The following is a 26616-nucleotide window of genomic DNA, read 5'->3' as shown; positions in this document are numbered from 1 at the left end:
GAATGGGTATGCCCATGTCTCCAGAGCAAATTCTTTCCTTCAGACATTTACAGAGCGTTGTTCCATGCCAGGCACTTTTCTAGTCATTAAGGACACAGAAGAGAATGAAGCAAAGTCCCAGCACTTAGAAGCTAGAGACAAATACATGAATGGGGTGGGTGTTGTGGCATAGCACGTTAAACTTGGGATGCTCACATTCCATGTTGGAGTACCTGCGTAAGCTCTGGCTACTCTGACTCCAAACCAGATTTCTGCTCATGAATCCGGGGAGGCAGCAGAGGATGCCTCCCGTGTCTGGCCTCTGGCACTTCTGGACTCAAGGCTTGGCTCTCGTGGCCATTTGTGAAGAGAACCGGTGAATGAAAGGTCTGTTCCTCTCTCCTACTCTGTTGCTCTTTAAGTAGATGAAAATAAATCAGTAAGCATTAAATGAAAGGAACATAAATACTTTGTGCATCTAATGGTAAAGAATATCCCGGGGGTTGATATAAAGACAATCGTAGGGGATGCTGGGAAAGTATGACTTTTATCTAAGGTTACCCAGAATGTTCTGATAAGGCACAGACCAGAATAAAGTGGGTAACAGAGAAGACACAGGGCCTGTAGGAGAAACGCATTCCAAGAGGGACTGGCAGTGGAAAGGCCTTTGCTAGGGATGAACATGGTATATTCATGCCCTGGGAGCATTGTGGAGGCCAGTGTGTCACTCGGTGCTCACGGTGAGAAAGGTAAGGGTCATGGGCCTTGCTGACCACAGGAGAGTTCTGCAGCTTTTGCTCTGAATACACTGGGATACCCTGGATGGTGGTGGTTTTTTTTTTTTCCCCCAAGTGAATGTTTTATTGTGGTAAAGCAAATAACATCAGATGTTTTAAAGCCAGTAATTCAGGAACACTGATCACATTTACCACTGTATATACACAGATCATGGTTACCAGGTTGTGTGGTCACCATCGTCTCTTGACAAACTTTTCCCAAACTGAAACTCTGTAACCATTAAGAAAACAACTCCCCAACCCCAGCACCAGATCCTGATCAGCTCCAACCTACTCCAGGTCTCTGAATATGCCTGTTTTAGAAAACTCACATACATAGAATGCTTCTACTTTCTGGGTATTGTGAATTATGCTGGTATGAGCACTGCAGTACAACCGTCTGTTAGACTGCCTGCTTTTCAGTCTTTTGTGATTATGCATAGGAGTGGAATTGCTGGGTCACGTGGGACTCTATAGATGATGTTCAGCATCTGAGACAATCTGATTTATATACAGGGCAGAAACAGGGAGACCAATTATGCAGATTATTCGTGTGCTTTTTAGATAATAAAGGACAGGTCAGGGAAAATCACCTCCCACAAGAATATTTCGGAGAGGAAAGCTCACGGTGAATGACACTATCTTATCGCATGAATACCTTGTTGTTCAGAGGAAATGACCTCACAGGGAGAACAAAAGAAAAAGGCACCTAACGTCAGTGAAAAGGGGAAACTTAAAAACACTACCACAGAGCATTTATTTGAGACAATGGCCAGATCTTGAAAGACCAGTGACCAAGCATTCTCCTCATGGTACGTACGTAATGGGGCAAAGCATCACCCATGTCCATGGATATTATTAGTGTCTTCTTTTTTCATTTTTATTTGAAAGGAAGAGAAATAGACAGGGACATGGACAGACAGAAGGGAGATGGGGGAAGACTGATTCTCTGTCCATGGGTTTACTATCTGGATGTCCAGGACAGCCAGGGCCAGGCCAAAGTTGGAGTGGGATCTCCATCCAGGTCTCCCACATGGATGGTAGGGGCCCAAGCACTGGGACCTGCTGCCTCAGGGTGCATGCACGGCATGGAAACTGAATAGGAAATGACGTAGCCATGCTCTGATATGGAATGTGGGATTCCCAGATGGGAACCTGACCACCGTGCCAAGCACCCTAGTACCTGATTAACTGGACTCCAAACAAAGCTTCAGTAATTATCACCATGCCACCAATCCCACCCCACATATTGATTGATCAGTTACCACAGCCACAGAACGCTCTGAGTGTTACCCACGTTGTTCCTAACTTCACTGTCCAACCACTGTTCCGGTCCCTGACTGATAGGGGAGGAAACCGAGAGAGGACACTGACCAGATGAGGCTCACCATCAGTGAGGGGAAGTATCACATTTGTGAGGCTGAAGTCTGACCCCAAAGCTCATGTGTGTAAGTGCTACTCTATTTTTTTTTTTAAATAGAACTTTGCAATTAAGGCGGCCTGGGAGCCAGAGATCTGTGGAAAGAAAATGTTGATTATTGCAGGCTGCAGTGGTCCTTGCCTTATGCTGTCCTCTGGATTTCTCTGGCAGATCTGAAAGGCCCTGCATCCTATTTTTACAGATTGACTGACTTTGTATATGGCTTTAAATAATTTATGTTTCTAGGGAATTTTATATGAAGGCATGGATTTTTAAAATTGTGTGCACCAAAATCAACTTAACTTTTAATTCTACTTTTCCATAAACATTTCAAAGTCCCCCTCACAGAGCTGTATTTGGGACAGAAGAAGGGGAAATCTTGTTTCTCCCGAGTCCTTTAACTTTAAAACACAGCAGATTATGTGGAAAACAAGCATGTTCAGCTTCATTAATTTAAGCATATTCTATTTTATTTAGCTAAAAAAACAGGGTCCTATTATTTTGGGCACGAAGTCAATCCTCTGAAAGTGACAGGAGAAATAGACTGTCACTTTCATCATTGAAAGGAAGAAGGAAAACTAAAACTTCTGGTTAGAAGCAAGCCCTGCTCTAAAGTACACAGTCTTATAGTTCCCATGACAAGAATTTAAATGTACAAGATTATTATCAGTTTTAAAAAGAGCTTTTGCAATCTGCTTATCAAGATGTCAAGTAACTTCTAAGAGCAAGTTGGGTGGCTTGACTATGTGTGTGTTTAAGCACTCAATGAATACATTAATGTTCTACAGAGAAGTAACAGAAGATTCCAAACTTGCATATAGTCTCAACTTTCCTGTCCCTGCTGGAGAACTCATCCATTCCACCATATTTGTCACTGAAAGTCAAGTTCATGCCACAGACATGTGCTGAACATCAACTCCCAGGCAGCCACCATGCTAGGGCCTGAGCTGATGGTGAACAGAACAGAGCACACAAGGAGACCTTCCACTCCAGAGCTTGCATTCACTTAGTTATGCATGCTCAAAAAAGTTCCTGTATACATGGTACGAATTTCTAGCATTCATCCATATCATCTCCTTATTCATATATAAGTATGCATTTCCCAGGCTCCTGACATTCGATGGGGCAGTGGACGTGAACAGAAAAACCACATGCCTCTCTGGTGTTGAAGCAGTGAACACCCGAACTTGCCAGCAAGGCTCTTTTCTTGCCATAGACACACGTTGTCAACCTGTGTCCATGAGCCACTGTGTGGAAAACACAGTTCTTGATGCTAAAGTGCCTACTGAGTGGTGAAACTCATCAGTGTGGGTAGGAAATAAACCTATGTAGTGAAGAGAACACAAGTTTCATTTGTCCCTGGAGCATATTCTTACTTCTCCTGGATCGATAGATGTACTGGCAAACCTGTTAGGTATTACAGGATTTGACTTCAAAACCCACAGGTCCTACTCCTTATACTGAATGTCATTTTCCTCTGCCTCCCAACTGCTCCCAAATCACATTTATCCCTCCGCATCCTGTCCCGTGACCTGCCTTTCACAATGAGAAGATATCCCTCTTCACTTGTTGGAGCAGGGTCCTTTTCCTCTTCAAAGTGCAGTTCTAATCCTACCAAGCTCGTACACCCTCTGTAATAGAAATTGATCCTCAGGAGTAGGAAAATTTTCATCAGTGATTGCACAATTAGTGATGCAAGTGAAACGAAAGCTAATTGTTTAGCATCAGTTGGCTGTGATGATGCTTTGGATGGTACTCAAATTGGTACATGGAAGGTACCATAAACATACTAAACACAGTTTTGGTTGACTTGCAGAATCATGCAAGTACAGCTGCGATGGCCCAAAAAAACACAGCTCAGCAGCACAGAATAAAAGCTCTGTAAATAAATGGTAAAACTCAACTATGAAAAAGAAGAAATGAGCAAAATATTAAATGTGCTATGGTTTAATTGTCTGTGACTCCAGTGCAACATATGGGCAACAAAGAATTCAATCCTGTATAAATTAAAAAAAAAAAAAAAGAACTGGAAAAACTGCTTGGGACTGGAGCCAATGTCTTGGGGGGGTGGGAGGAGACTGGGCAGGAACACACCCTCATTTGCTTCCAACACGGTTAGCTGGTCTGTTTGAAATTAGATCCACCTTCAACTGTTTTAACTTAATTATTAAGCCATTTCTTAACCTTATGAACGCAGTTTTCATGTGCTTTCAAATCTGGCCCTGAACTAATAGTCCCTTTCACTTCACTGGTTTTGGAAATGAATGTTAGGTGAAGAGGAAAGCATTTTCACGGTGTTTTTCTAAGGGTCAAAGCTCTGAAAACACAGTCTAGGTTGTATATAAAACTCACCACACCTGAATATCCTGCTGGCGTTTTGTCTCCTAATGAGGCAAACCATGGCACCCTTTAAAACTTGCACTTCCTTTCTGAGAGCAGGCAGCTACGTGGGTGCTGGGCTGCCCTGCTGCTCCAGTGAATCCATTATTAGCATCAAAGTCCCAATAGATGGGAAACAGGTGTCAGCCAGGCACCTGGGGGGATGGTGCGGCAGTTTTCTCTTGACTTGTGAGAAACAGAATGGCAAGGCCAGGTCTCCATCCCAAAACATTCTCCTCACAAAGGGGACATGAAGAATAAGAGGCAAAAACCAGCTGTCCGCAGGAACAGACAATGCATGGGACGGCTGCCAAATCTCTGCCAATTTGTCATTCCCATTGTGTGGGGGAATCTCCTAAGTGGATCCAGCTTTATCCACCGTTTCATAAGAAACTCATGGCTGGTCAACACAAGATCTGAAATGATGGAATACTGTGCAAACTTTATCTGCACTGATTAAAGCAAAATCACGCCTTGGCATGGATCACAGGTTGCAATAAGAACAGGAATACTGGGCAATGTTTATGAATTGCTAAGCCATGTCCGTGCAGAGGGGAAAGAACCAAGGGTGAGAGAGATTAAGAGGCCTAATTTTTTTCTTGATAATGATTTTAAAAAGAAGTGTGAAATGCAGGTAATCAGAATCCAGAATCCATGTCTTGACTGCTAAACTATACTGTACAATGAAATTCAGTGCAAAGAATTTCTTAAGTAAAATTAAAGCCCTCAAGAAATCAAAATAAAAGTGAAAACATCACTGTTTTTTATAGCTATTCTTTGTTTAACATTTTTTTATTACTTAAAAAAATATTTATTTTTATTGGAAAGGCAGATTTACAGAGATGGAGAAACAGCAAGAAAGAGCTTTAGCTCGCTCAATTGGCACAATGGCCAACTGAGGTGATCTAAAGCCAGGAGCTAGAAGAGTTTTTTAGATCTCCCATGTGGCTTTTGGCTCTGGCCACAAGCGGGGACCTGGAAGGGAAGTGGGGCAGCGGGGGCACGAACAGGCATGCATATGGGATCCCTATGTATGTAAGATGGGAATTTAGCTACTAGGCTACTATGCTAGGCCCTTTACATTTATTCTTGCTGAATCCTTTCATCAAATATTTCACATCCTCCTACGTGTTCTGTCCATATCATCTACTTTAATCCTCTGTGAATTGGTCATTACCTATATTTTACAAGACACTGATTCAAGAAGATGAGTTGAATAGAACCTCAGGAAATATAGCTATCACTTGAACCCAAGCCCCACAGAGTCCAGATCCCCCAGCTCCTTCCCCAAGGCCACCCCTACCTCTTGTCACTTTAAAGTGATCCTTTACTAGTAGGAAAGAATTCAAAAGGAGCAGAAAGCCTTTGCAGAAATCTTCTGCAATAAAGCTGACTCCAAGTAGACATTTTACAAGGGAAAAGTGCTTTTCATCTTCCACCAGGCACAAAACAGTTCCGATTTCTTAAGTATCAACTGAAGAAGGGCTAAGAGTCAAGAGATTTGCTACAGCATCAGTCATACAAGCAGAAACATCAGTAGTAAAACTAGATAGTTTTTAATAAGATGCACAGTAGCAACATACATATTCTCTTATCTGAAGGCAGACTTATGACTCCAATACCATATTTAAGTCAACACACAAAACATGATTAATACCGCACGTGTTCACATCATTCCCATTCTCTTACACCCTGTAAGCTTACTCTGGTATACAAAAGGGATCTGCTAGCTACATGTTATCAAATAGGTCGCAATTGAAAAGGAAAAGACAGTATGAACTGACTTAGGCTTAAAAACACAGGCTTGGGCTAGCCTATGGCAGAATGAGTTAAGCTAATTATGACAATGGCATTCTATGTCTGAGTGCAGGTTTGAGTCCTGGCTGCTCCACTTCTGATCTAGCTCCCTGCTCATGTGCCTGGGGAAAGCAGAAATTGATAGCCCCAGTTCTTCAGCTCTGCTGCCTTTGTGGAAGACCAGGATGGAGTTTGAGACTCCTGACTTTAGCCTGGCCCAGACCTAGCTGCCATACCCATCCGGATAGATGCATGGGGTGGGTGAGTGGGTGGGGTGTGTTGTGTCCTCTCTGTGTAGCTCTGCCTTTTAAATAACTTTAAAAAAGAAAGCCACAGGTATGATCCATATTTGTTAGGATGATTATTATTAAGGAAACAAGAAATAATTAGTGGTTGGTGATGGTGATAGAATCTGTAACTCTATGCATTGTTGGTGGGCATTCTAAATGGTACAGCTGTTGTGGGAAAGAGAATGGTGATTCCCTGAGAAAATGAAAGAGGGTGGCATTTAGTATAAAGGTAAAGAGACCAGTCAGGTTGCTCGCATCCCATATTGAAGAGCCTAGGTTGAGTGCTGGCTCTTCTGCTTCTCATCAAATTCCTGCGTACTGGAAGGCATCAGATGGCAGCTCAAGTATTCTGGTCCCTTACTACCCACATGAGACACAATGGTTGAGTTCTGACCTCCTGCTTTTGGCCTGGTCCTGTCCTGGCTGTTATAGACATTTGAGGAATGAACCAGCAGGTGGAAGATGATTTCTCATTCTTTTTCTCCGTCTCTGATTTCTCTAATAAAGTGAAAATTCCCTCTTTCTCTCCTACTCTCTCTGTAACTCTTTCCAGCAAGTTAAAAAAAAAATCAGAATTACTATATGATCTGGCAATCTTACTTTTGGGCAAATATCCAAAAGAGCTGAATGCATAGCTCTGATGAAATATTTGTGTACCCTCATACATAGCAATAGCACTCATTAATAGTCAAAGGGTAAAAACAACCCAAGTGTCTACCCATGGACGAATGGATAAACAGAGAGCAGCACACACATGCAGTGGAATATTACTCTGCCTTCAAGAGGAAAGTTTTGACTCATGTGTTTGATTCTGATTGGAAAGCTAGTATGCTTTTCAATCAGATGTGTAGAATGGAAGTAGACTGAGTTACCAATGGCTGGGGAAAGGGAAAAATAGGGAATTCCTGCCCAATGAGTACAACTTCCATTTTCAAAGATAAAAATTTCTGGAGATAGGTAAACAACACTGTGAAAGTGCTCAACGCTACTGAATATGACACTCAGACAGGGCTACAAATCGTACAGGCTGTACATATTTTTACCCCAATCAAACAACAAACACACGCGTCAGTAAATGCCCCTCCCGTGACTGTAAGTTCTTGAGCTTTCGATGCTCCGATTCTGCAGCTGTGAAATGGAGATGCTAACAGCTCCTTCCTGACAGGGCTATGAGAACAGGAATACATGCGTGTAAGGTAATGAGCACAGCAGTTGGCCCACAAGCAGCCCTCTGTGCCTCTTAACTTCAGGGAACTGCAGCAGGCTGTAAGGATTTGACCAATGACAATTATAGTGCAGTTATTTTTAGGTTTGATGATGTATTGCAATTGTGTTGTTAAAAGGAATGTTACAGGTATTTACTGATACATTTCTAGGTGAGATGAAAATGATAAATCCTCAAGAATAACCAGAGAGGAGGGGGGTGGGGGCAAGTGAGAGTGACATAAGTGACATAACACTGGCTGCGGCATGGCAACTGTCACAAGCGGGCAATAGGTTTCATGAGATTACTATCCCATGCTTTCTACTTCTGTACATGCCTGAAATTGTCCATAAATATATTTCTATAATACAGATTAAAAATCACCAATGCCAACCTTTGTTGGTGGCGCTTAGAAAAATTTTCCTTAGTGTTGAAGGGTCCTAGATTTGGTAGAGGGGACCTCAGTTCTGATTACGGGAGGTTTTCTTTAGGCAGAATCATTGAACAGAGCAATAGTCTCACAAGGAAGTCTCGAGGATGTAAGATGCTTACAATGAACAGGCTACCACAAAATGAGGTACTATGAGAGGAGTGTAGTAAAACTGCCAATGCCTTAGCATCTGAAAACTTTTTTTTTTCTGATTTCCTCTTCTTCTGGTTTCTTTCACTGCATGAACGTGTGCGCACCCGCACCCATACCCACTGTCTCTCTCATAGCCCCAATAATCACTTTCTGAAGAACGATGGCTGCCTGTATCCCCAGCATGCAGACTGGCATTGGGAAAGCTTGGAATTATTACACTGTGATATCAAAACTGCCCTGATAAACACCCAACCCTGCTCTCTGCCGTATGAATTCTTTTCTTAGACAGTGGATCTCAAAGATCAGGGTATGCAATATACCATTATCATCTGGAAAACCCAGACTGCTCAGGCCCACTGCCAGATTTTCTGAGTCAAGAAGCTTAACGTGGGCCCAGGAATCTGCATTTCACAAGTTCCCAGAGAATGCTGATGCTGTGATTCTGGGTACCATGCTTCTAAAACTATTTCCTAGAGTGTCGATAAAAACATCTCTACTTTCTGCTTACTCCATACTGTTTTTCCATTCTAAGCACAAGGTCCCTTGACGTATCCCATGGAAAGGATCACAAGCCAGGCATCCTTTGATTTTTATTTATCCCTTTGAGCTTTGGGATGCCTTCCTTTGAATAATTATTATACAACATCTTTCTGAAATTAATTACTTATTCAAAAAGTCCCTTATTGGGTTGGAGGTGCATTTGGCATCCCATTTTTCCCTAAACATAATCAAGCTAATTTCGTCTCTCCTATTTTCCCATTTTTCTCTTTGTCCATCCCTCTGATCAAGCTGAAATGAGGAGTACTAATCACAAAAAGATGTTGTATTGTGGCGTTTCCATCAGAATAAAATTTTTTAGAGGACAGTAATGTTATTTCCAATTTGTTTCAGCTTTTCCTTTCTATCATGCTATGGGCACCTAGTTAATATTATCTGAAAATAACAAGGCTTGTCTGATAGCTATTAATATTTATAGAATTCAAAGGATAAGCATTTGTTCTACTTCGTTTTAATATTTCTAAACATATCTGAAAGCCAGCGTTACAGAGAATCAGGGAGAGACAGAGAGAGATCTTCCAATCACTGGGGCATTCTCCAAATGGATGTGACAGCCAGGGCTGGGCAAAGCGCTCAGGCCAGTCTCCTGTGCAAATGTAAGGGCCCAAGGACTTAGGTCATCATCCCACTGCTTTTCACAGGCCATCGGCAGAGAACTGCATCAGAAGCGCAACAGCCAGGACACGAACCAGTCTACATGGGATGCCAGTGCTGAAAGCAACAGCAGCAGTTTTACCTGCTATCCTAAAACACCAGCTCCCAATTCAATCCATTTTTGCTAAATAAAATACTTTAATCACAGGATCTCCTTAGGGTGCAAGGGTTCTTTTATGATCACCACTTACTATCATTTCACATGTGAGACAAACAAGGTACAAGAAACCCAATCATGTACAAATAATCATCACGTATGTTTCTGCAAGAAACAGAGCCTATGGTTCAGACTCTGGACTACCAGCCCAAGCTTTTTTCCCAGTCTGTTGTACTTCTGACTCATTCCATCAAAGGCAGCCAATCATGCCCCAAATGAGACCAAAAAAAAAAAAAGAAAAAAATCCAAAGCGTGGGGAAATTGTTCCAGAAAAACTCTGGAGCAGCCAGGAGGATTTAGAAAGACAGAAATTATGATGGGGTTGGTTCTGTGATGCTATTATTCATAAAGAAAACATACACACTTCCTTGCACCTCACCAGATACAAGGTGTAGTGCATGAGCATGGCTCAAATAACGAAAAAGAAACAACAACAAAACTGTTAGTGCCAAACTCACCCACAGCTGGGTCATGCTAGAGGTAACCAGATTAGAGAGAAAAGAACTAGTCGGTAAACACAAATGTGGGCCAGGAACAATCTGTTAGCTCACAGGCACTACTGAATGTATGCCTTTCATTAACATTGTCAGACAGATGTCATTACTCCCATACCAGATGCAACCTCAGGTCTATCCAACCCCCACGACCTTCACTCACATAAGGCTCAGTTGAACTCTCTAAGAAAAGGCTTTGATTTAGTTTTTTAGGATTTATTTATATTTATTGGAAAGTCAAATATACAGAGAGGAAGATCTTCCATCTAATGATTCAATCCCTAAGTGGTCACAATGGCTGGAGCTGAGCCAATCCAAAGCCAGGAGCCAGGAGTATCTTCCAGGTCTCCCAAGGCTTTGGGCTGTCTTCAACAGCTTTCCCAGGCCACAAGCAGGGAGGTGGATGGGAATGGGGCCACCAGGACATGAACTGGTGGCCATATGGGATGCCGGCATGTGCAAGGTGAGGACTCTAGCCACTAGGCTATGGCGCTGGCCCTACTGTATTTTCCATGAGCATGATCAATGTTGGTTGAGCTATAACACAGACCTCCAGTTGCATGTACTGTAGTTTTAAAACAAAGTGGGAGTGGGGGACCCTCAACTGTTAAGCTTGCTAAAACATGTTTTACACTCTTTGCTATTTGCATAATCTGTAATGCAATCTGTAACTACAAGGCTCCTTGGTGTATTTATGAACAAACCACTGTCATGTGGTTTGCTCAATCCTGTATTTTCCTGTCTTCTAATCCTACCCAATCCCTCCTCCTGCTCTGTTAGCCCAGCAACTGGTCTGGACACCCCATCACTTGCCCTGCCTAAGGCAACATCTGGGAAGATTGTGATTCCCAAAGCACTCAGCCAGTGAGGAACTGGGCGAAGGGGCCTGTGTACCAGGAGATAAAACAGTGCTCGGTTTCTGTCCTGGGTGTGCCTGCCACCAGCCACTGCCCTGCAAGGTCATGCATGAAGCTTTGCTTCTCATGACCTTCCTGCGTCTGAGTCCAGCCGTCAGTGGGTAAGTGGTCTCAGGTGGGCATACTTCCCACAGCTTCTTCATTCGAGTCCCACAGCTAGCATTTGCTGTCAGGTCAAAAAGCCTGAATCATGATTACAAACTCTATCTACTTAAAAAATAAACCCTACAAAATGCAAGTTTCCTGATGAATCTGTATAGGTTCATAATATTGGCAAAAACATGTTGAATTCAATGAATTCAATGACGAGGCCTTTTGATCTTAATGCATTTGGCATATCTTTAAAACTAATAATGAGTAAAAAGAATGTTTCCTAACTTAGAGCAAGTCAGAAATAGTGATAAAAGACTTGCCTGATGTTTCCTGTAATGTGAATACTCAAATCAGTTTCCCCAACCCTGCCACCTCACACGCACCATAAAGCTGCTGGAAGCCCAGGAGGGCCAGTGGTCAGCTGTCCCGTTTCCCTCATCTAATCTAGGACTTTTGGGTCACTGAGGTTTGCAGCAGGCTTTTGGCAGGACTGAAAATACTATTTTCCAGGCTGGAAGAACAGATAGAATAAAAGACTAATCAGGAAAACTTCAATGGGGATGCCCTTTCAGAAAGTAATTAGAAATTAGTTAAGGAACTAATAAGTGGACAACACTTCTCTTTATCTGTGCATTAATGACAATGTTTTAACCCTTTCCTTTTCAATAGGTATAAAGGACAAGTCCTCAAGACGTTCATGGAAGTATCTGGCACCGTGGCTCAGTGGCTAAAATCCTCGCCTGGCAATGCTGGTTCAATCCCCCACTGTTCTGCTTCCCATGCAGCTCCCAGCTCACGGCCTAGGAAATCAGTGGAAGATGGCCCAAAGTCTTGAGACCCTGTACCCGTATTGGAGACCCAGAAGAAGCTCCTGGCTCCTGGTTTCAGAACAGCTCGACTCTGGCCATTGAGGAGTAAACCAGCAGATGGAAGATCTTTCTCTGTGTCTCACCTTCTTTCTGTAAATCTGACTTTCCAATGAAAATAAATAAACCTTTTATCTGGACGATAAGATGCTGGACTCTATGCATGTTACATGCTTGCAATGAGAAAGAATCATGACTGGATTTGAACTGCAATACTGCAATAAGGTAGAGTAATCCACCATGGGGGGAGGGTACGGGGAGGGGTTGAGGGAACCCCAGAGCCTATGAAACAGTGCCATAAAATGAAATGTACTAAAAAATAGAAAAATAAATCTAAAACAAAATCAATTGTGTAAAACACACTATGTAAGAAAGTGAAAAACTAAGCCAAAACTTTCTAAAGTATTAGCTAACATTTCCAAAACCAAAGCCCTGGTTATACAAAAGAGGTGCTAGGTCACACGGTTTTATTGTGGCTGTTCATCCCACCCCTCCCCTCATAAAAAATACTAGCAGGGGAGGCAGCAGGTGTGGCAGTTAAGATGCTATGTGTGACACCGATACTCTATACCACGAAGCCTGCGTTCGAGTCCCGGGACCTCTCCAGATTCCAGCTTCCAGCTACTGTGCATCCTGGGAAGCAGACGATGGATGGCTCCACCAGGGTGGAGAACCTCAACGGAGTGCCCACATCCCAAGCGTTTGGGACGTTTCTTGCTTTTCCTCCTCTTACCTCTTTAAATTTAAAAAAAATATTCATAGAAATATCTATGATGCATAGCTTTAGAATTCTCCTGGGCGAGCAGGAAGACCCAGTGAAGGTTTTGACAAACGGTAGACTACACCTTTCTGTCACGTACCACAGCAGAGGCCATGAACACAGCCCTTCATTTACACATGGCAAGCTCAGCAAGTGTCACTCCAGTTGGATCTGAGAGCTCGGTATTTAGGCCATGGGAATATAATGTGCCTTCTTTGTCACTATTCTCAAAGGAAAAGCTACACTCCCTTTGCTTTCATGAACATGCCCATCCGATTTATTTTGTAGGAAAAGATAATGAACAGATCAAGACAATTTTAGAATTACATGGTCAGATAAGTATCAGTTCTCCTTTTTGGGGGTATGTTAAGTCACTGCCATATACTTTTTTTTTTTTGAGCGCTTAACAATTGTGTTGGAGAAAGGACATCAAATGATGCTTAGAAATGTGATACACATTTCCATTTCACACCCCATCAGCTTTTACAACTGTAACTCAATGCAGTGTAGGAGAGAACCTGGCAAACGGCCATATTTACCAAGGTAGAAAATAGGGGTCAGGTTATTTTTTTTTATAGAAAAAAAAAAAGTTTAATTTTCACTCCACATGAATCAAGGAAATATGCAGCTAATGCTATAGAGAAACGCACCAAAACCACACATACGACACGGTATACTGCCTATTCAAGCACATGTGGGTTTTTACATTGCTCAAAACAGCTTTGCAAGGAATGAAAGCCCTGCTTTCCTCGGCCCCTCTATTGCAGATCCACTGATACAGAGACAGGCTGCATCAGATCATCTTCAGTGTTCAACCTCTTACCTGCAAAGAATGCTTTCGCTCTCAGCTTCTACCCTGCAAGCAGAAACCGCTTATTCCCTTTGCAGTAGGGAAGTGGAGCCGTAGGCATTAGCAAAATCACATTTTTCTAATTCAGGTTTCAGTCTGTCAGAAAGGATTAAGGCCTCATGCCTACATGAAAAGGGAACCGTGAGCGCTCCTGGAGCCACCGCCCCGCTCCAGTGCTCATGGACGGGAGGAGGAAGGCATCTCTTACCTTGGTCAAGCCCGAGACCTGGCCCTTGGCTAATGGTGTGCTGATGGACGGTGTGTATACTTTGGCATCTGATACTGGTTGTCCTTTCATGAAATGTTTCCCTGATTCATAAATGTCCACTTCAACCATTTTCCCCAGGAAGGCGGGATTCTTCGGCACTAAAACCTTTAAAAAAAAATTCAGAAGGCTAAATTTTTTTGAGATAAACTTTGGATTTAAGGTTAGAAACGTTGTCAAGACGGAACGCAGGGTTCCTGTATATTCACACCCAGCCTCCTCGACTACAGTCACGTCTTAGGTTGGCATGATACATTTGTTACCATCAATGGACCCAACACTGATAGATGACTATGACCCACACTCCCCACTTCCGCATCCCTCAGTTTTCCTCTGAGGTCTTTTTTCTATTCTGGAATCTATTCTTTTCTGAAGTGGGTATGGCCCCCCCCACTTGCAGCATCCAGGGGGGTGCAGCATCTGGAGGTGTGCAGACCTGGGAAACAGTCTAGGAAGCAGCTAGCACCTCTCAGGCCTTTCAGAGTCAGCTCCTGGCTGCCCCACGCAAGGCAGGAAACCGAGACAACACTGGGGAAAGCCTTGTACTTGATTTGAGTTCATAGTTCAAATAAAATAAAAGCTTGTATGTATATATGTATATATATAGCTGTGTGTGTGTGTGTGTGTGTGTGTGTGTGTGTGTGTGTGTGTGTTTTGCATTGTGTGTGGCGGTTGGAGCTACATGACTCCTGTAACTAATGCCTGCTTCGCACTTCTCCGGCTCTGCTAGAAAAACAAAACATGTGTATGTTAGTTTTGGGAGCCCACCTTCACACAGAAGCAGCTACTTCACGGGTACTTTGGCCAGTTCACAGGAAGCCATCACATGTTCTCATTTCACTAGATAGAAGCACTACTGACCCGGAGCGAATGCTTTCCCTCCCCAGCAGCTTACAGGTGCTTGGTACGCATGATGTCTCCCCTTACACTTGTATTTTAGTTCTGTAGCTACCTGCCAACCTTTTCAAGTGAGGATCCAAAACAAACAGGCCAAATACAATCCAGCAAGAATTTGATATTTAGATACAATCATCACTTCTGGAACTCCTACCACAGATGTATGCTTAGTTGTAGACACACACACACACAATCAGATGAGAGGCAACAATTTTACAGCCAATCTCTCTGAAAAGCAAACTCAGTTCTCGGTCTTTTGCAAGTTTGATTTTTACAGAGACCATGTACACTGCTTCCTGACAGCACAGGTTACGAGCATGGTGAATCACTCAGGGAAAGCAATGGCACCAAACTTCAGGATCGGGATAGGCTTTTTAACAGAAGGAAACCTCCAGTCGAAGGTGGCCCTGGGAGATCTGCTGCTCTTCTGGGGCAAAATGTCTCTCCTTGATTTGTGTGAAGGACTTGCTGTGTTTTCCTCCTCCGGTTTTAATCATTGGGAAAAGCCTGGCTGCTTTAAATGGGAGGAAATGGTTAATGAGGCATGCCATTGCCTTTAAAATGAAGAGAGGGAGAAAAAAAAAAAGGTGCCTGCTGTGGCACAAACCCAGGTGGCAAGAAAAAGGAGAGGGAAGGAGCCCCTGAGACACAGTGGAGCCACTCCCCAGGGCCCAGCTGAGGTCTGGCCTGCACAGGACGGCGGTTCCCTAGAGTGGGAAGATGGCGTGGGGCTCAGGATGAGGCGCTGGAACCCCTTCCTCATGGCCGGCTCCACAGGGGCTGAGCGCAGCTTGCGTAGTCTGACTGCAGAGCTGCCTTTCCATTTCCTGAGGGCCCTTGGCCCAGTCCTAAATGCTTCCCAGCACAGCATCTGCGCTGGAGGCCTTAAGAGCTCTCCTGTCGTTTGATGCAAACAGAAGCTTCCCTGGCTTGCACTGTAGCACAGCCTGTGAAGCCACTGATGGTGTGTCAGCATCCCACTGAGTACGGATTCCAGTCCAAGCTGTTCCACTTCCCACTCCCACCCAAGTGTTTGGGCCCATGCAACTGTGTGGGGCACCTGGATAGAGCTCCATCCTCTTGGCTTCAGACTGGAGTTTCTATCCAGGCTATTGCCGACACTTGGGGAGTGAACCAGCAGATGGATGATCTCTTCCCAGCCGTCCCCTTCCCCCATTTCTCTATGTCTATCCCTCTCTAAGTATGATTCTCATTGCAGATAACGAATCTTAAAGCCTTTTCAAACCTCAGCTCCATGAGGTAGAGGAAAATGAAAACCACTTCTCATTTTAATGAAGATAAGAATGAAAGAAGAGGGAAGCCCTCTGACTTCAAGCAAAGTTCACAGAGTTCACCATGAGAATTCCTCCACCCTCGGGAGAGGCCCTGGAGCACTTCCTGCCTGGTCCCAGCCACAGTCACTGAGGGAGGCACGCTGTTTGCCTCAACTGCTTGTAAGGCCTTTTTCCAAGGGACAAATGGAAGCCCAGAAACTGTGCCAGAATTCAGGCTCCCAGCAGGACGAGTCGGGCTGCCTTAGGTGGGTGAGGTGGGGAGGTTGGAAAGTGGTGAGGGCCTAAGCTTGGCCTTCAGCAGTCTCCACACTGGCATCCAAGTTCACAAAACTTGGGTGGAAGCCAAGTAGTAGATTCCTTTTCCATTGTTCCCAGCATAGTTATCAATGTAGACATAAAAAAAAAAAAGCAACTAAAACTAAACACAACTGGAAAATCAACCAACCACCCAAACAAAGCAACTGGACTGAGTGGTGTGGCAGCAGAGGAAATCCCTGCCCTGGGTGCTGGTGTGGCCCATGCACACATCCTTCCTGCAGCCTCAGTGGGACCTTCCCGCACCCAGCCGGACTGTGGGAATCCTGGCAGTGCCCCAGGCCTCCCACAGGCCTACAGCTGGTCCTGTCAAAGATTGACACAGACCACAACACATACCAAGCGTACTTACTGCTCTGTATAGAATTCACTGTGGAATATGTCACAAAGCTGGGCCCCCAGCTTTAGCCTACTCGCTTCATGCTATAAAGTAGCTTTCTTGTGGTAAGATTCAATTTTCGCCGCTTTTTGGAATCTCTTTTGCTTAAACTTTTGGGACTCTTTCTCGTTTTGGAGGAAGCACAAGAACACCAAATACCTCTTACCTGTTCATAGAATCGATTGTGTGCGACATAAAACTTGGAATCAAAGGATTCTTCGGTTACTAACACTTGCTGTCTCTCACCAATCTGTGCAGAGAAGAAAAAGGGCAGATAAGGACAGATACCCAAGAGTGTAAAACTCTCCCAGCCCAGTGCCTCTGCACCCAGTGGTGTCCTCCTGGATTGAACGTAGACTCAAAATGGCAAGTTAATTCATAGTTAGCACTGTCCAAGCCACCAATTCAAATTTCTTGAAACACAGAATTGGAGAGTAATATACAAAGAACAGAGTAGGAACTCTCTTTTTCTTACAGAATGAAAAAAAAAAAAACCCCAGAATTTGATCTTATTTTTTTTTTCCTTCAACATAAGTAGGATAATTAAGGCTTCTAAGACATACCCAAATCTTCTAAATATCACTGTTTCTTAAAACAAAGTTTCAAAACAAGCCAGAACAAGCTGCTTCTAATCCAAATTCATGAAAATATTTTGGCAATATGAAAGAATAGTAATAAACATTAATTTGAGCGATGAGGGATGTAACACTAGAGAGAATGCTTCCCCAAACTAGTCGTCGGGCCCTGGTGGTGCACTGCTTTACACGCTGAGTGTGATTCAGAGAAGACGCACACACATGGCTTTAATTATATACATTTTTCTCTGTCACAGGCAACTGTCTCTTTGCTGTGTCCATGACCTTTGGTCGATCTTTTTTTTTTTTTTTTCCAAAGAGAAAGAGCAAATCCAGGACTATTACAGCTACATATACAATTTAAGAACATATCTCTAGTCAATAACAAGTTACATAAGTTAAAACAATGGTTAAGGAAATAGGATTATCCTCAAAAAAAAAAAAAAAAAAAAAAGCAAAAACCCAAAAACAGGAAAAAACAAAGAGAGAAAACACCCACCATTTCCAAGTTAATTCCACAGTGAAATGCAGCATTTACAGTATCTTTTATGAAGATGCCATCAAGTCTGATACAGCAAACCAGCTGGATTGAATGATTGTGCCCAGAATTATTTTTGCCACTGCTACTTGATAAATACAACCCTCCAAATGGAAGCACTCTGGCAAGATGATTTTTCTAAAAGAAATTCCTATTCTCATTTGCAGCAACTTGTCACCGTGTTCATGCTGTGGTTACCATTTAGGAAACAAACACAGCTGCACTCAGCGGACCACCTAACAATTTAAAACAAAACAAACAAAATCAAAATCCTGTCTCTACCGCACAACAACAATGCCTAAATACTCTGTGATTTAATGTATGGCTTTCTATCTCATTCCAAATGCAGCCCCTGTAGCCAAAGGTTGTGAGGTCTTTGTTCCAAGATGACACTTAACGAAGACTCATTTCACTCCCTGAAAGCCAATGAAGGTTCTCTGACATCAATCCTCAAAAAAGTCAGGCAGCAAAGGTTGGCACCGTAATGCAACAGGTTAAGCCAATTTTTGTTGTGTCCCATATCATAGTGTAAATTCCAGTTGCTCTGCTTCCCAGCCGGCTCCCTACTAGTGCACTGGGGGAGGTGGCAGAACATGGCCCATGTATTTGAGTCTCTGCCACCCACACGGGAGATTTAGTGTTCCTAGCTCCTGGCTTTGGCTTGGCTACCAGCCTGGCCAGGGTAGCCATTTGAGTGATCCAACAGATGGAAAGTATTTTCTCTCAAACAAATAAACAAATAATTTTGTTTTAAAAAGCAAGTGCCAAAAACTGAAAAACTCTCCTAACCTCCACTTTGAACTTTGAGATCTTTAAAATAAAATAGTCTAATACTGGGTGATTTCGTTGACATATATTCTTCTAGAATAAGGCTTAGAATGTTGGCACACATTTCAGTGTGAGTTGTTCATGACTTAGGATAAGTATCTGTCAATGGTTCTTAAGGAAATCTGCAATTACACTTCATCTAACACTAAGTTTTCAGGAAATTAACCTAACAACAATATGACACTGCAGAGTCACTGAAAATGGATCCTGTGACATTGTTCTTGCTAGGCTTAATGTGGACAGCTTGGAGCCATCACCACCTGAGACGGCCACGATGACAGCAAGGCATAGGCATCGAGCCAGAAAGAATTACTCTTCAGGACTGGGCTCTCCCACACCCATGAGAGAACCATTCGTATACGTGAGTATTTAAATATTGTTTGTCAATAATAGAATTGTCAAGCATGGTGTTTTCAAAGGGCAGACACCTCTCTAGTCACCTGAGGTGTGCCCTTTCTTGCAATGTTGTTAAAGTGCATTTCAAATACAATCTTTAAGAGAATTGACTACTTCAGATTTGTTTTTTTTAAAGCAGCAATAAGGAAGAAGAAATTCAGGTGGAACTCTCGGGAAAGCAAATTTTCCTGGGTGACAATAAAGAAACCTGGGGGATGAGCAAATGTGTATAAGCCTCAGGTTTCTGTATACTTTCCAACAACTGTTTCTCTACCCAATATGCTAATCCTGTGTCATAAAGACTCCCACATGGGAACCAACGTTCTGTTGCAGTGTTAAGCTGCCAATCTAGATGCTGTCATCGCATATTAGAGCACAGATTCGGGACCTGCTTGCTCTGCTTCCAATCCAGCTTGCTGCCAATACACCTGGGAAAGCAGCAGAGTATGGTCCACAGTACTTGCACACCTGCCACCTGTGTTGGAGATCCAAGAGGCAGTTTCTGGCTCTTTGCTTCAGCCTGGGCCAGTACTTGTTATTGTGGTCACTGGTGGAGTGAATAAGCAAACGGACGTGATCTCTATCACTCTTCTAAATAAGTAAATACATCAAACATACATACATATATACATATATATATATATATGTTTTTATGAGTCCTATAACAACATCTAGGGTAACCAGTCTGATTTTCCACATTCTAAGAGTCTTGGGTAACTGAGAAAGTCTCAAGTCCAGACTTTGCATGGCACGCAAAGAGGGAGTAAGACTGTAAATAGTCTTGGGCCAGTAAGACCACATCTCCCAACCACCTATGATGTTAAAGAATCCATACAGAACATAGAGAATCCACTAGAAAGGAGTCAGGTGTGCTGTGTCTCATTCAACTAATGGTGAGATGCCTTATTGTTTCTGACAGAACCTCTTCCAGAGGCTGATGCTGTGGCGCAGTGGATAAAGCCAATGTCAGCAAGGCCAGGATCCCACAGCGACAGCACTTCATGTCCAAGGGGCTCCACTTCTGATCCAACTCCCTGCTAACACACCTGGGAAAAGCAGTGAAAGATGACACAGTGCTTGGGCCTCTGCCATACATGTAGGAGATCTGGCAAAAGTTCTTGACTCCTGGTTTCAGCCTCACCCAGCTGTCGCCATTGCGGCCATGTGAGCAGCGAACCAGGGAACAGACGTTCTCTGTCTCTTCCTCTATCTGTAATTCTGATGTTCAAATAATGAAACAAAACTGTTTGAGAGAAAGAGAGAGAAACTCGCCCAACAGCTGAGACCACCCACAGGTAATTTGCCTGCCAGCTAACATTACTCTGAAAGACAAAATTCTAGAAGTATGTAAGAGGCTGAAAACTATGGTTTTCAAAAGTACTTGATGGGCAGTACAGTAGGGCTGTTCTGCAGAGATGATTAAAATATACCTGAAATGGCACATCCAGAAAGCTCTTGGATGGCATCAAAGTGGTTGGCATCGGGGGACTGTGATATTAATGCAGGAAGGAAGGGTAAGGTGGCAAGGACAGAGAAGAAAACAGTCAGAGGTTCTAGTGGAAGCCAAGGCAGAGGAGCCAGGAGGGTTATTCAACACCTGCCACCCAGTGTCTGGATAGGCCAGGAAGAAAGGAGGATAGAGGGTCTGGCAGATCATTCTTGAGATTGTAGAGATCTGAGTATGCTTTGGGCTTTCAATATTCTTATCTACAAACTGGAAGGCAGACAGAAGTGATGGAGTGCAGAGCTGGAGAGCAGGTAGACGATGATACCTATGTAACATTTCCACTCCCAGGTTTTCAGTCCTTGTTCGTAAGAGATTTGTAGGTCAGGGGCTGATATGCCCCTCAAAGGAATCACCAGAAGAGAATCATGTGTCCTAAATCAACACTGTCTTTTTGTAAGGTAAAGACATGTTTGGCAACCTCTGTGAAGAACAGCCATTTTCTTGTTGCACTTAAACAACTTGATTTTTAACAACAACAAAAAAGATAAATGTGTTTGAATCATAAAATGACAGATGCTGTAGATGAGACCGACAGCGAGAGACCTTCCATCTTCTAGTTTACTTCCCAAACGCTTCCCCAGCTAGGGTTGGTCCAGGCTGAAGCCAGGAGCCAGGAACTTCACTGGGATTTTCCAAATGAGTGGCAGGCATTCAAATATTAGGGCCATCGCCCACTAACTTGGTGCATTAACATAGAGATGGGACTGGAGTTGCAGAGTAGCCAATATTGAAACAGACACTCTGATATGGGATGCAAGCATCCCAGGCAGTGGCTTAACCCACGGCACCACAACCCTTGCCCATGGCTCGATCTTTAATAACCACCAGAAGATGACAAAATCTATCAAAAGGCTATCGCGTGACCTGATGTCTCCTTAGAGCAGCCTGTCCAAGTCTCTACGAAGTCCTTTCTCTTCTGATGTGCTGTGTAGGTATATACTTTATAAGTGATTAAATAAGATGCTTACTTAATTTCTGCTACATGCCAGATCGTAAGAGCCATGTCTGAGAATACAATGCCCTGCGACAGCATTTCTTGGGGGCTGTCAGTTTCCCTTTACAACACTTTGATCTGTAGGAAAATAACTTGATTCCAATGATCTGAGAAAAGGAGTAATCCTTACCCTTAAAGCTTGGGCCCTTCCTGAAATGAGCTCTGTCGACTTTTGGATATGGTCATTGTTAGTATCAGCTTTAACAAGCTGGGTACTCCTGCACTTTACAATGAACTTATTAACCGTAAAATGTGTTCATTATTGTTTCTTAAGATGTACTGGTCTTCACTTACTCCATCTTAGCTCTATTTTATAAAAGCAATTTTTATAAAAACCAGATTTATAAGAAGAATCCTGTAAACCCACCCCTTCCAGTTCACAGACTGCATCACTGGAGTGAGGGGACCTGCACGCCAACACTGCCCCTCCTCCCTCACCACGACCATGCATCACAGGGGGGTCGGGAGCAGACCCTGCAAGAGAAGCCTGGCTGTGGGGTAAAACGGGCTACGCAGGAGGGAGCAGTGGACGATGCTAAACCTTGGGAAGAGAATACAACAAAAGCTCTGAGAAGAGGGGACTTTAAAAATGCCCTTGTGGAAAATGGAAGCAAAACATAAATTTGTATTTTGCAACAAAAAATTACTGAAATCCACGCATACTGTTTTTCAAAATACATTTTCATAAATTTCTGAAGATGTCTTTATGTGTGGATTTCAGAACTTCTGTCATTGCTATTGCTATTATTATTATTATTATTATTTGAGAGGCAGAGAGAGACAGCCAGAAAGATACAACTCCCATTTGCTAGTGTAGACCCCAAATGGCTATAGTGGCCAAAGCTGGAATAGGCTGAAGTGGGGAGCTAGGCATTCAACCCAGGTCTCCTGTGTGGGCTGTAGAGACTCCAATACTCCAATATACACCTTTAGACTAATTACTGCAGTGTAATGTTGCCCTCCCCACCTTATTTTTAATTATTTTTCCCATTAATTTTTCAAAGTACCCTCATGTTTTGTTTTGTTTTTTAATCCTCAAAGGCAGAAAATAAAGGCAGTACTTGCCCAGACAGATACACAGCGTAAGAACTCGGAGGGAGGTCAGCAGTCTCCCTGCTGTCACAAGGAGGGGACACGGGACACGTGTCCAGCGAGACGGGCAATCTGCTCAGAGGCAGCGGCAGAGGGAAGAGAAAGTCGTTGAATTGTTTCCACTACTCCTGTTTAATTGCTAGTCATAGAAAACTTAGAAAACTTAGAAAGCAAGGATTTAATTCAGCAGTGTAGGACTTTTCCTTGAGGAGAGAAACACTGAGATAAACAAAAAGCCATGTTTCTACAATTCAGATGGGTGAGGGTAGACTTTTCAGTATGTTACAGAATCGGGCGGCTGTGTCATTTGTGTCACATCTATGCTTCGATTTTCTAAAATGCCTGGAGTTGTGAGAAACATCAGTTTTAACCATATGGCCAGAGAACACACATCAAACACAAGTTTGCATTTAAAAAAGCAGTGGTTTCCAACAGAACTCGGTTGCTGAATGAAGGCTCATTCAAGGACACTATTCCCCCAGTTGACAAACACCGCTCCACGACTGTATACAAGGATGTAGAGACAAAATGAACAGAAGTGTTAAACAAAGACATCAGGGTATTTGGGCTAATGCTGTTAAGTCGGTGAGAAACGTTACCTTTCTTTAAGTACTCTTTCGGCTAGAAAAAGCCCAAGATTTGCCATAGACGTATGTGGCTCCAAGCAAAAACTCTGTTAGAGTACACTTTTATTGTTTTTACTTTTTTCTGTCTTCTTTTCACTTTAACTTACTTAAACAGAAAACCTGAGATGGCCCTATTGAAAACAGCATCAATCCAATTTTATATTCTGAAACGTTGAGTTAAAAAATTATTATTTCAGTGTGATAGTTTAAAAACAGTCTCAGAGTACTATAGATATATACACACACATAAACACATACATATAAAACACATATATGTGTTATGTATATATTTGTGGGTCTAAGATAAACATTCGTTTTTTAAAAAAATAATTATAAAGTGATAAAGAGTATTACTTTGCTTTCCCCTCTCGAGTTCTTAATCATGATTTTTTTCTGTTCCTTTTTGCCTTAGGAAGAGAATGAAGATTAAAATACACTTATCACAAGTTCTTATACCATCATGGTCCTAAAAAACTTGGATTTTTATCTCTGTTTATCCCATGAAATATTCTGACATGCTACTTCTGCAACTAAGCCTTTTTCTTTTTACTTTTGTAGATAATAAAATACAATTTTTCTATCTGAGTGGTTTCTGAATGCATGACTCTGGGAAATGTCAAATGTCAAATGTCTTTCTTTAGCTCCAGTCAAATTAGTTTTTCTTTTTTTTTTTTTTCCCCTAAGCTGCCTGGAACATGTTAAACACAAGGCTGTGACCTTAAACTCTGAAATAATATTTCTAGTGTCTGGGCAGAGGCTGCCCTCATATACACCTTTAGACTAATTACTGCAGTGTAATGTTGCCAGTGAACCGCTGTAATTACACTGGGAGAAAAGTATGGTCTTGTTCTTTCCTAGCTAATGAAAATGATAACCTTTCCATTTTGATTCATCATTCACAACAGGCATAGGCTGCGATGCGGGGTCTCCGGGGTATACAGTAATTTTCCTGACTGTTTAGGAACACTTTTGCTTTCTGGCCTTGTAGAAGCTGGGAAGAAAGAAGCAGGCACACTTAGGCTAAAAACAGTCAACAGTAATAATAGCAATAACATTAAAACTTAATGTCCTTATTCCACAGTTCCATTCCATAATGAAACAGGGCCATGACACGGGGGTAAGTGTCAGAAATGATGGTAGTACAGAAAAAGGCAAGGCTGAGACTCAGTCCCCGATATTCAAGATATTTCACCAACGTTCACCAGCTGAGGATTCTCCAGGGAAGAGGGTGGAGGGCTAACTTTCATAGGGGCTGTACTTGTATCTAACTTAATGACAAAAAAACACTTTCTCAGATTTGTAAAATCGTTACCCTCTGTTTAGAGAGAAAAAAAGTTGTTAGTTATGCTTAATAACAGGATTATATTTATCTAAAAGGAAAAGAATGTTCCTTGGAATATCATGCTTTTATGTCTTTAATATAGTCTTACCTACATGTCATGAGTCTCGCAGTGACCTTGTTTCCAGAAAAAGACTTACACACAAAGAAAAGCTGCAAAGCAGTTGGGTTCTGCAAAAGTCCCTCCTCTAGAAACAACCAGGCAAGGTGCACAGACCAGACCTGGGGCAGCTCTACCAAATCAAACCACACGATGAAGCTTCTTCTGCAAATACCTTCCTTGCTGTTTTTCTTCTAGCCATGTGAGTGTCCACCAGAGTAAGAGCACAGCTCTCTGCCTGAAGCAGCCTCATTCTCAATGCATCTGCTGATGGTGAGCCCACAGCAACGACATATGGCCCAACCCCTTTCTAGCATCGAAGATCCACACCCAGTACGAACTCAAGTCCCAGTTCAACCAAAGGTGGAGTTATAACTACCTGCTTACACATTCGTGACATTTACAAGGCATTCACGGAACGTTTTAAGACACACAATGAAATATATTCTCTCCATAAACCCAGACAAGTTGACCCTATAGACCTGGCACAAGTACATTACTTCTATTTTTTCCCCACAACAGGTAAACTCTACTCACATCATAGCAGTATGGGAAAGTGCTCAACATTTCGAGGTATCTAAAGTCCTATGGCCACACATCACTGGTAATATTTATTCATGAGATCTTATTATAGATTTTAAATGGGACCCTCAGGAGCTACATGCCTAGAAACTTTTCCTTTTAAAAGCTAAATCCTAAAATTGAACATATTCTCCATTCACTTCCAAAGTTCTGATCTTTTTCCACTGGTCTCTGTCAGGCATTATTTGGTAGGCATGTGTCAATCTTTTTTGACAAGCTTCTCTTAAAGGAACAGATGTGCACTGAATATCTTAAATAAATGTATACAATGGTCTGAATACAATTTTATGTGTTAATTAAACCTCAAAAAAGATGGAAAATGTTTTGCAAAATTATGCTTAGCCACATAATATTGTAAAGACCTATTTTTAATATAGTATCATGTTTTTTTTAAATAACAGCTTATGAGTTTTAAATTGCATGCCCTTCTGAACAGGGTGCTGAAATCTCACACCATCCTATTCTGTCTTCCCCAGGATGTGGTATCCCCACTGTAAACATCATTGCTCATCAGAATTCATAGCACAATAAGGTATTTTCAGAGAAGGAAGCCATATTCATAACTTTTATTGCAGTAATATTATTACAGTTTTTCCTTATTATTGGTTTTAGTCTCTTACTTTGCCAAATTTACAATTAAACATTATCATGCATATGTATATAGAAGGTTTATGGCATGCATATATCAGGGGTATGAACATACAAGCTTTAAGGGGGGAAGGTCTTTACAAATCTCTCTTTAGAATAAGGGCTACTATATATAAAGTACTACCCATCAACAAGTTAAAAAGAAACTGAAAAATTTTACTTACATGCTGTATATTACATATATGAGGGGACCTTAAAAAGTTAAAAAAATTTGCTTCATAATAAAATTATTATTTGTCTTAAAGATTTATTTTATTTTTATTGGAAAGGCAGATTGGTAGAGAGGAGAGACAGGGGCAAGATCATCTGTTTACTGGTTCACTCCCCAAGTGGCCGCAACAGCCAGAGCTGAACCAGTCCAATGCCAGGAGCCAGGTGCCTCTTCTGGGTCTCCCCTGCAGGTGCAGGGTCCCAAGGCTTTGGGCTGTCCTTCGCTGCTTTCCCAGGCCACAAGCAGGGAACT

The 26616-nt window shown here is 42.5% G+C and overlaps 1 protein-coding gene across 1 annotated transcript in view; it reads right to left on the bottom strand.

Annotated features, from left to right (window-relative positions):
* Positions 1–26616, bottom strand: part of CDKAL1 (CDK5 regulatory subunit associated protein 1 like 1) — a 640980-nt gene that overhangs the window by 27960 nt on the left and 586404 nt on the right. Inside the window, exons 13-14 of the mRNA XM_040967680.1 lie at positions 17095–17178; positions 13986–14150 (exon numbers count right to left, since the gene is read on the bottom strand). Of these exons, the coding sequence (XP_040823614.1) occupies positions 13986–14150; positions 17095–17178 (249 nt within the window). The remainder of the gene's footprint in view (positions 1–13985; positions 14151–17094; positions 17179–26616) is intronic.

Source organism: Ochotona curzoniae, unplaced genomic scaffold (genome assembly GCF_017591425.1).
Source record: "Ochotona curzoniae isolate NIBS_2020 unplaced genomic scaffold, NIBS_Ocur_1.0 scaffold_461, whole genome shotgun sequence".
NCBI classification, from domain to species: domain Eukaryota; kingdom Metazoa; phylum Chordata; class Mammalia; order Lagomorpha; family Ochotonidae; genus Ochotona; species Ochotona curzoniae.
The sequence above is the reverse complement of the archived record's forward strand: the minus strand, read 5'-3'. Positions and strand labels throughout refer to the sequence as shown.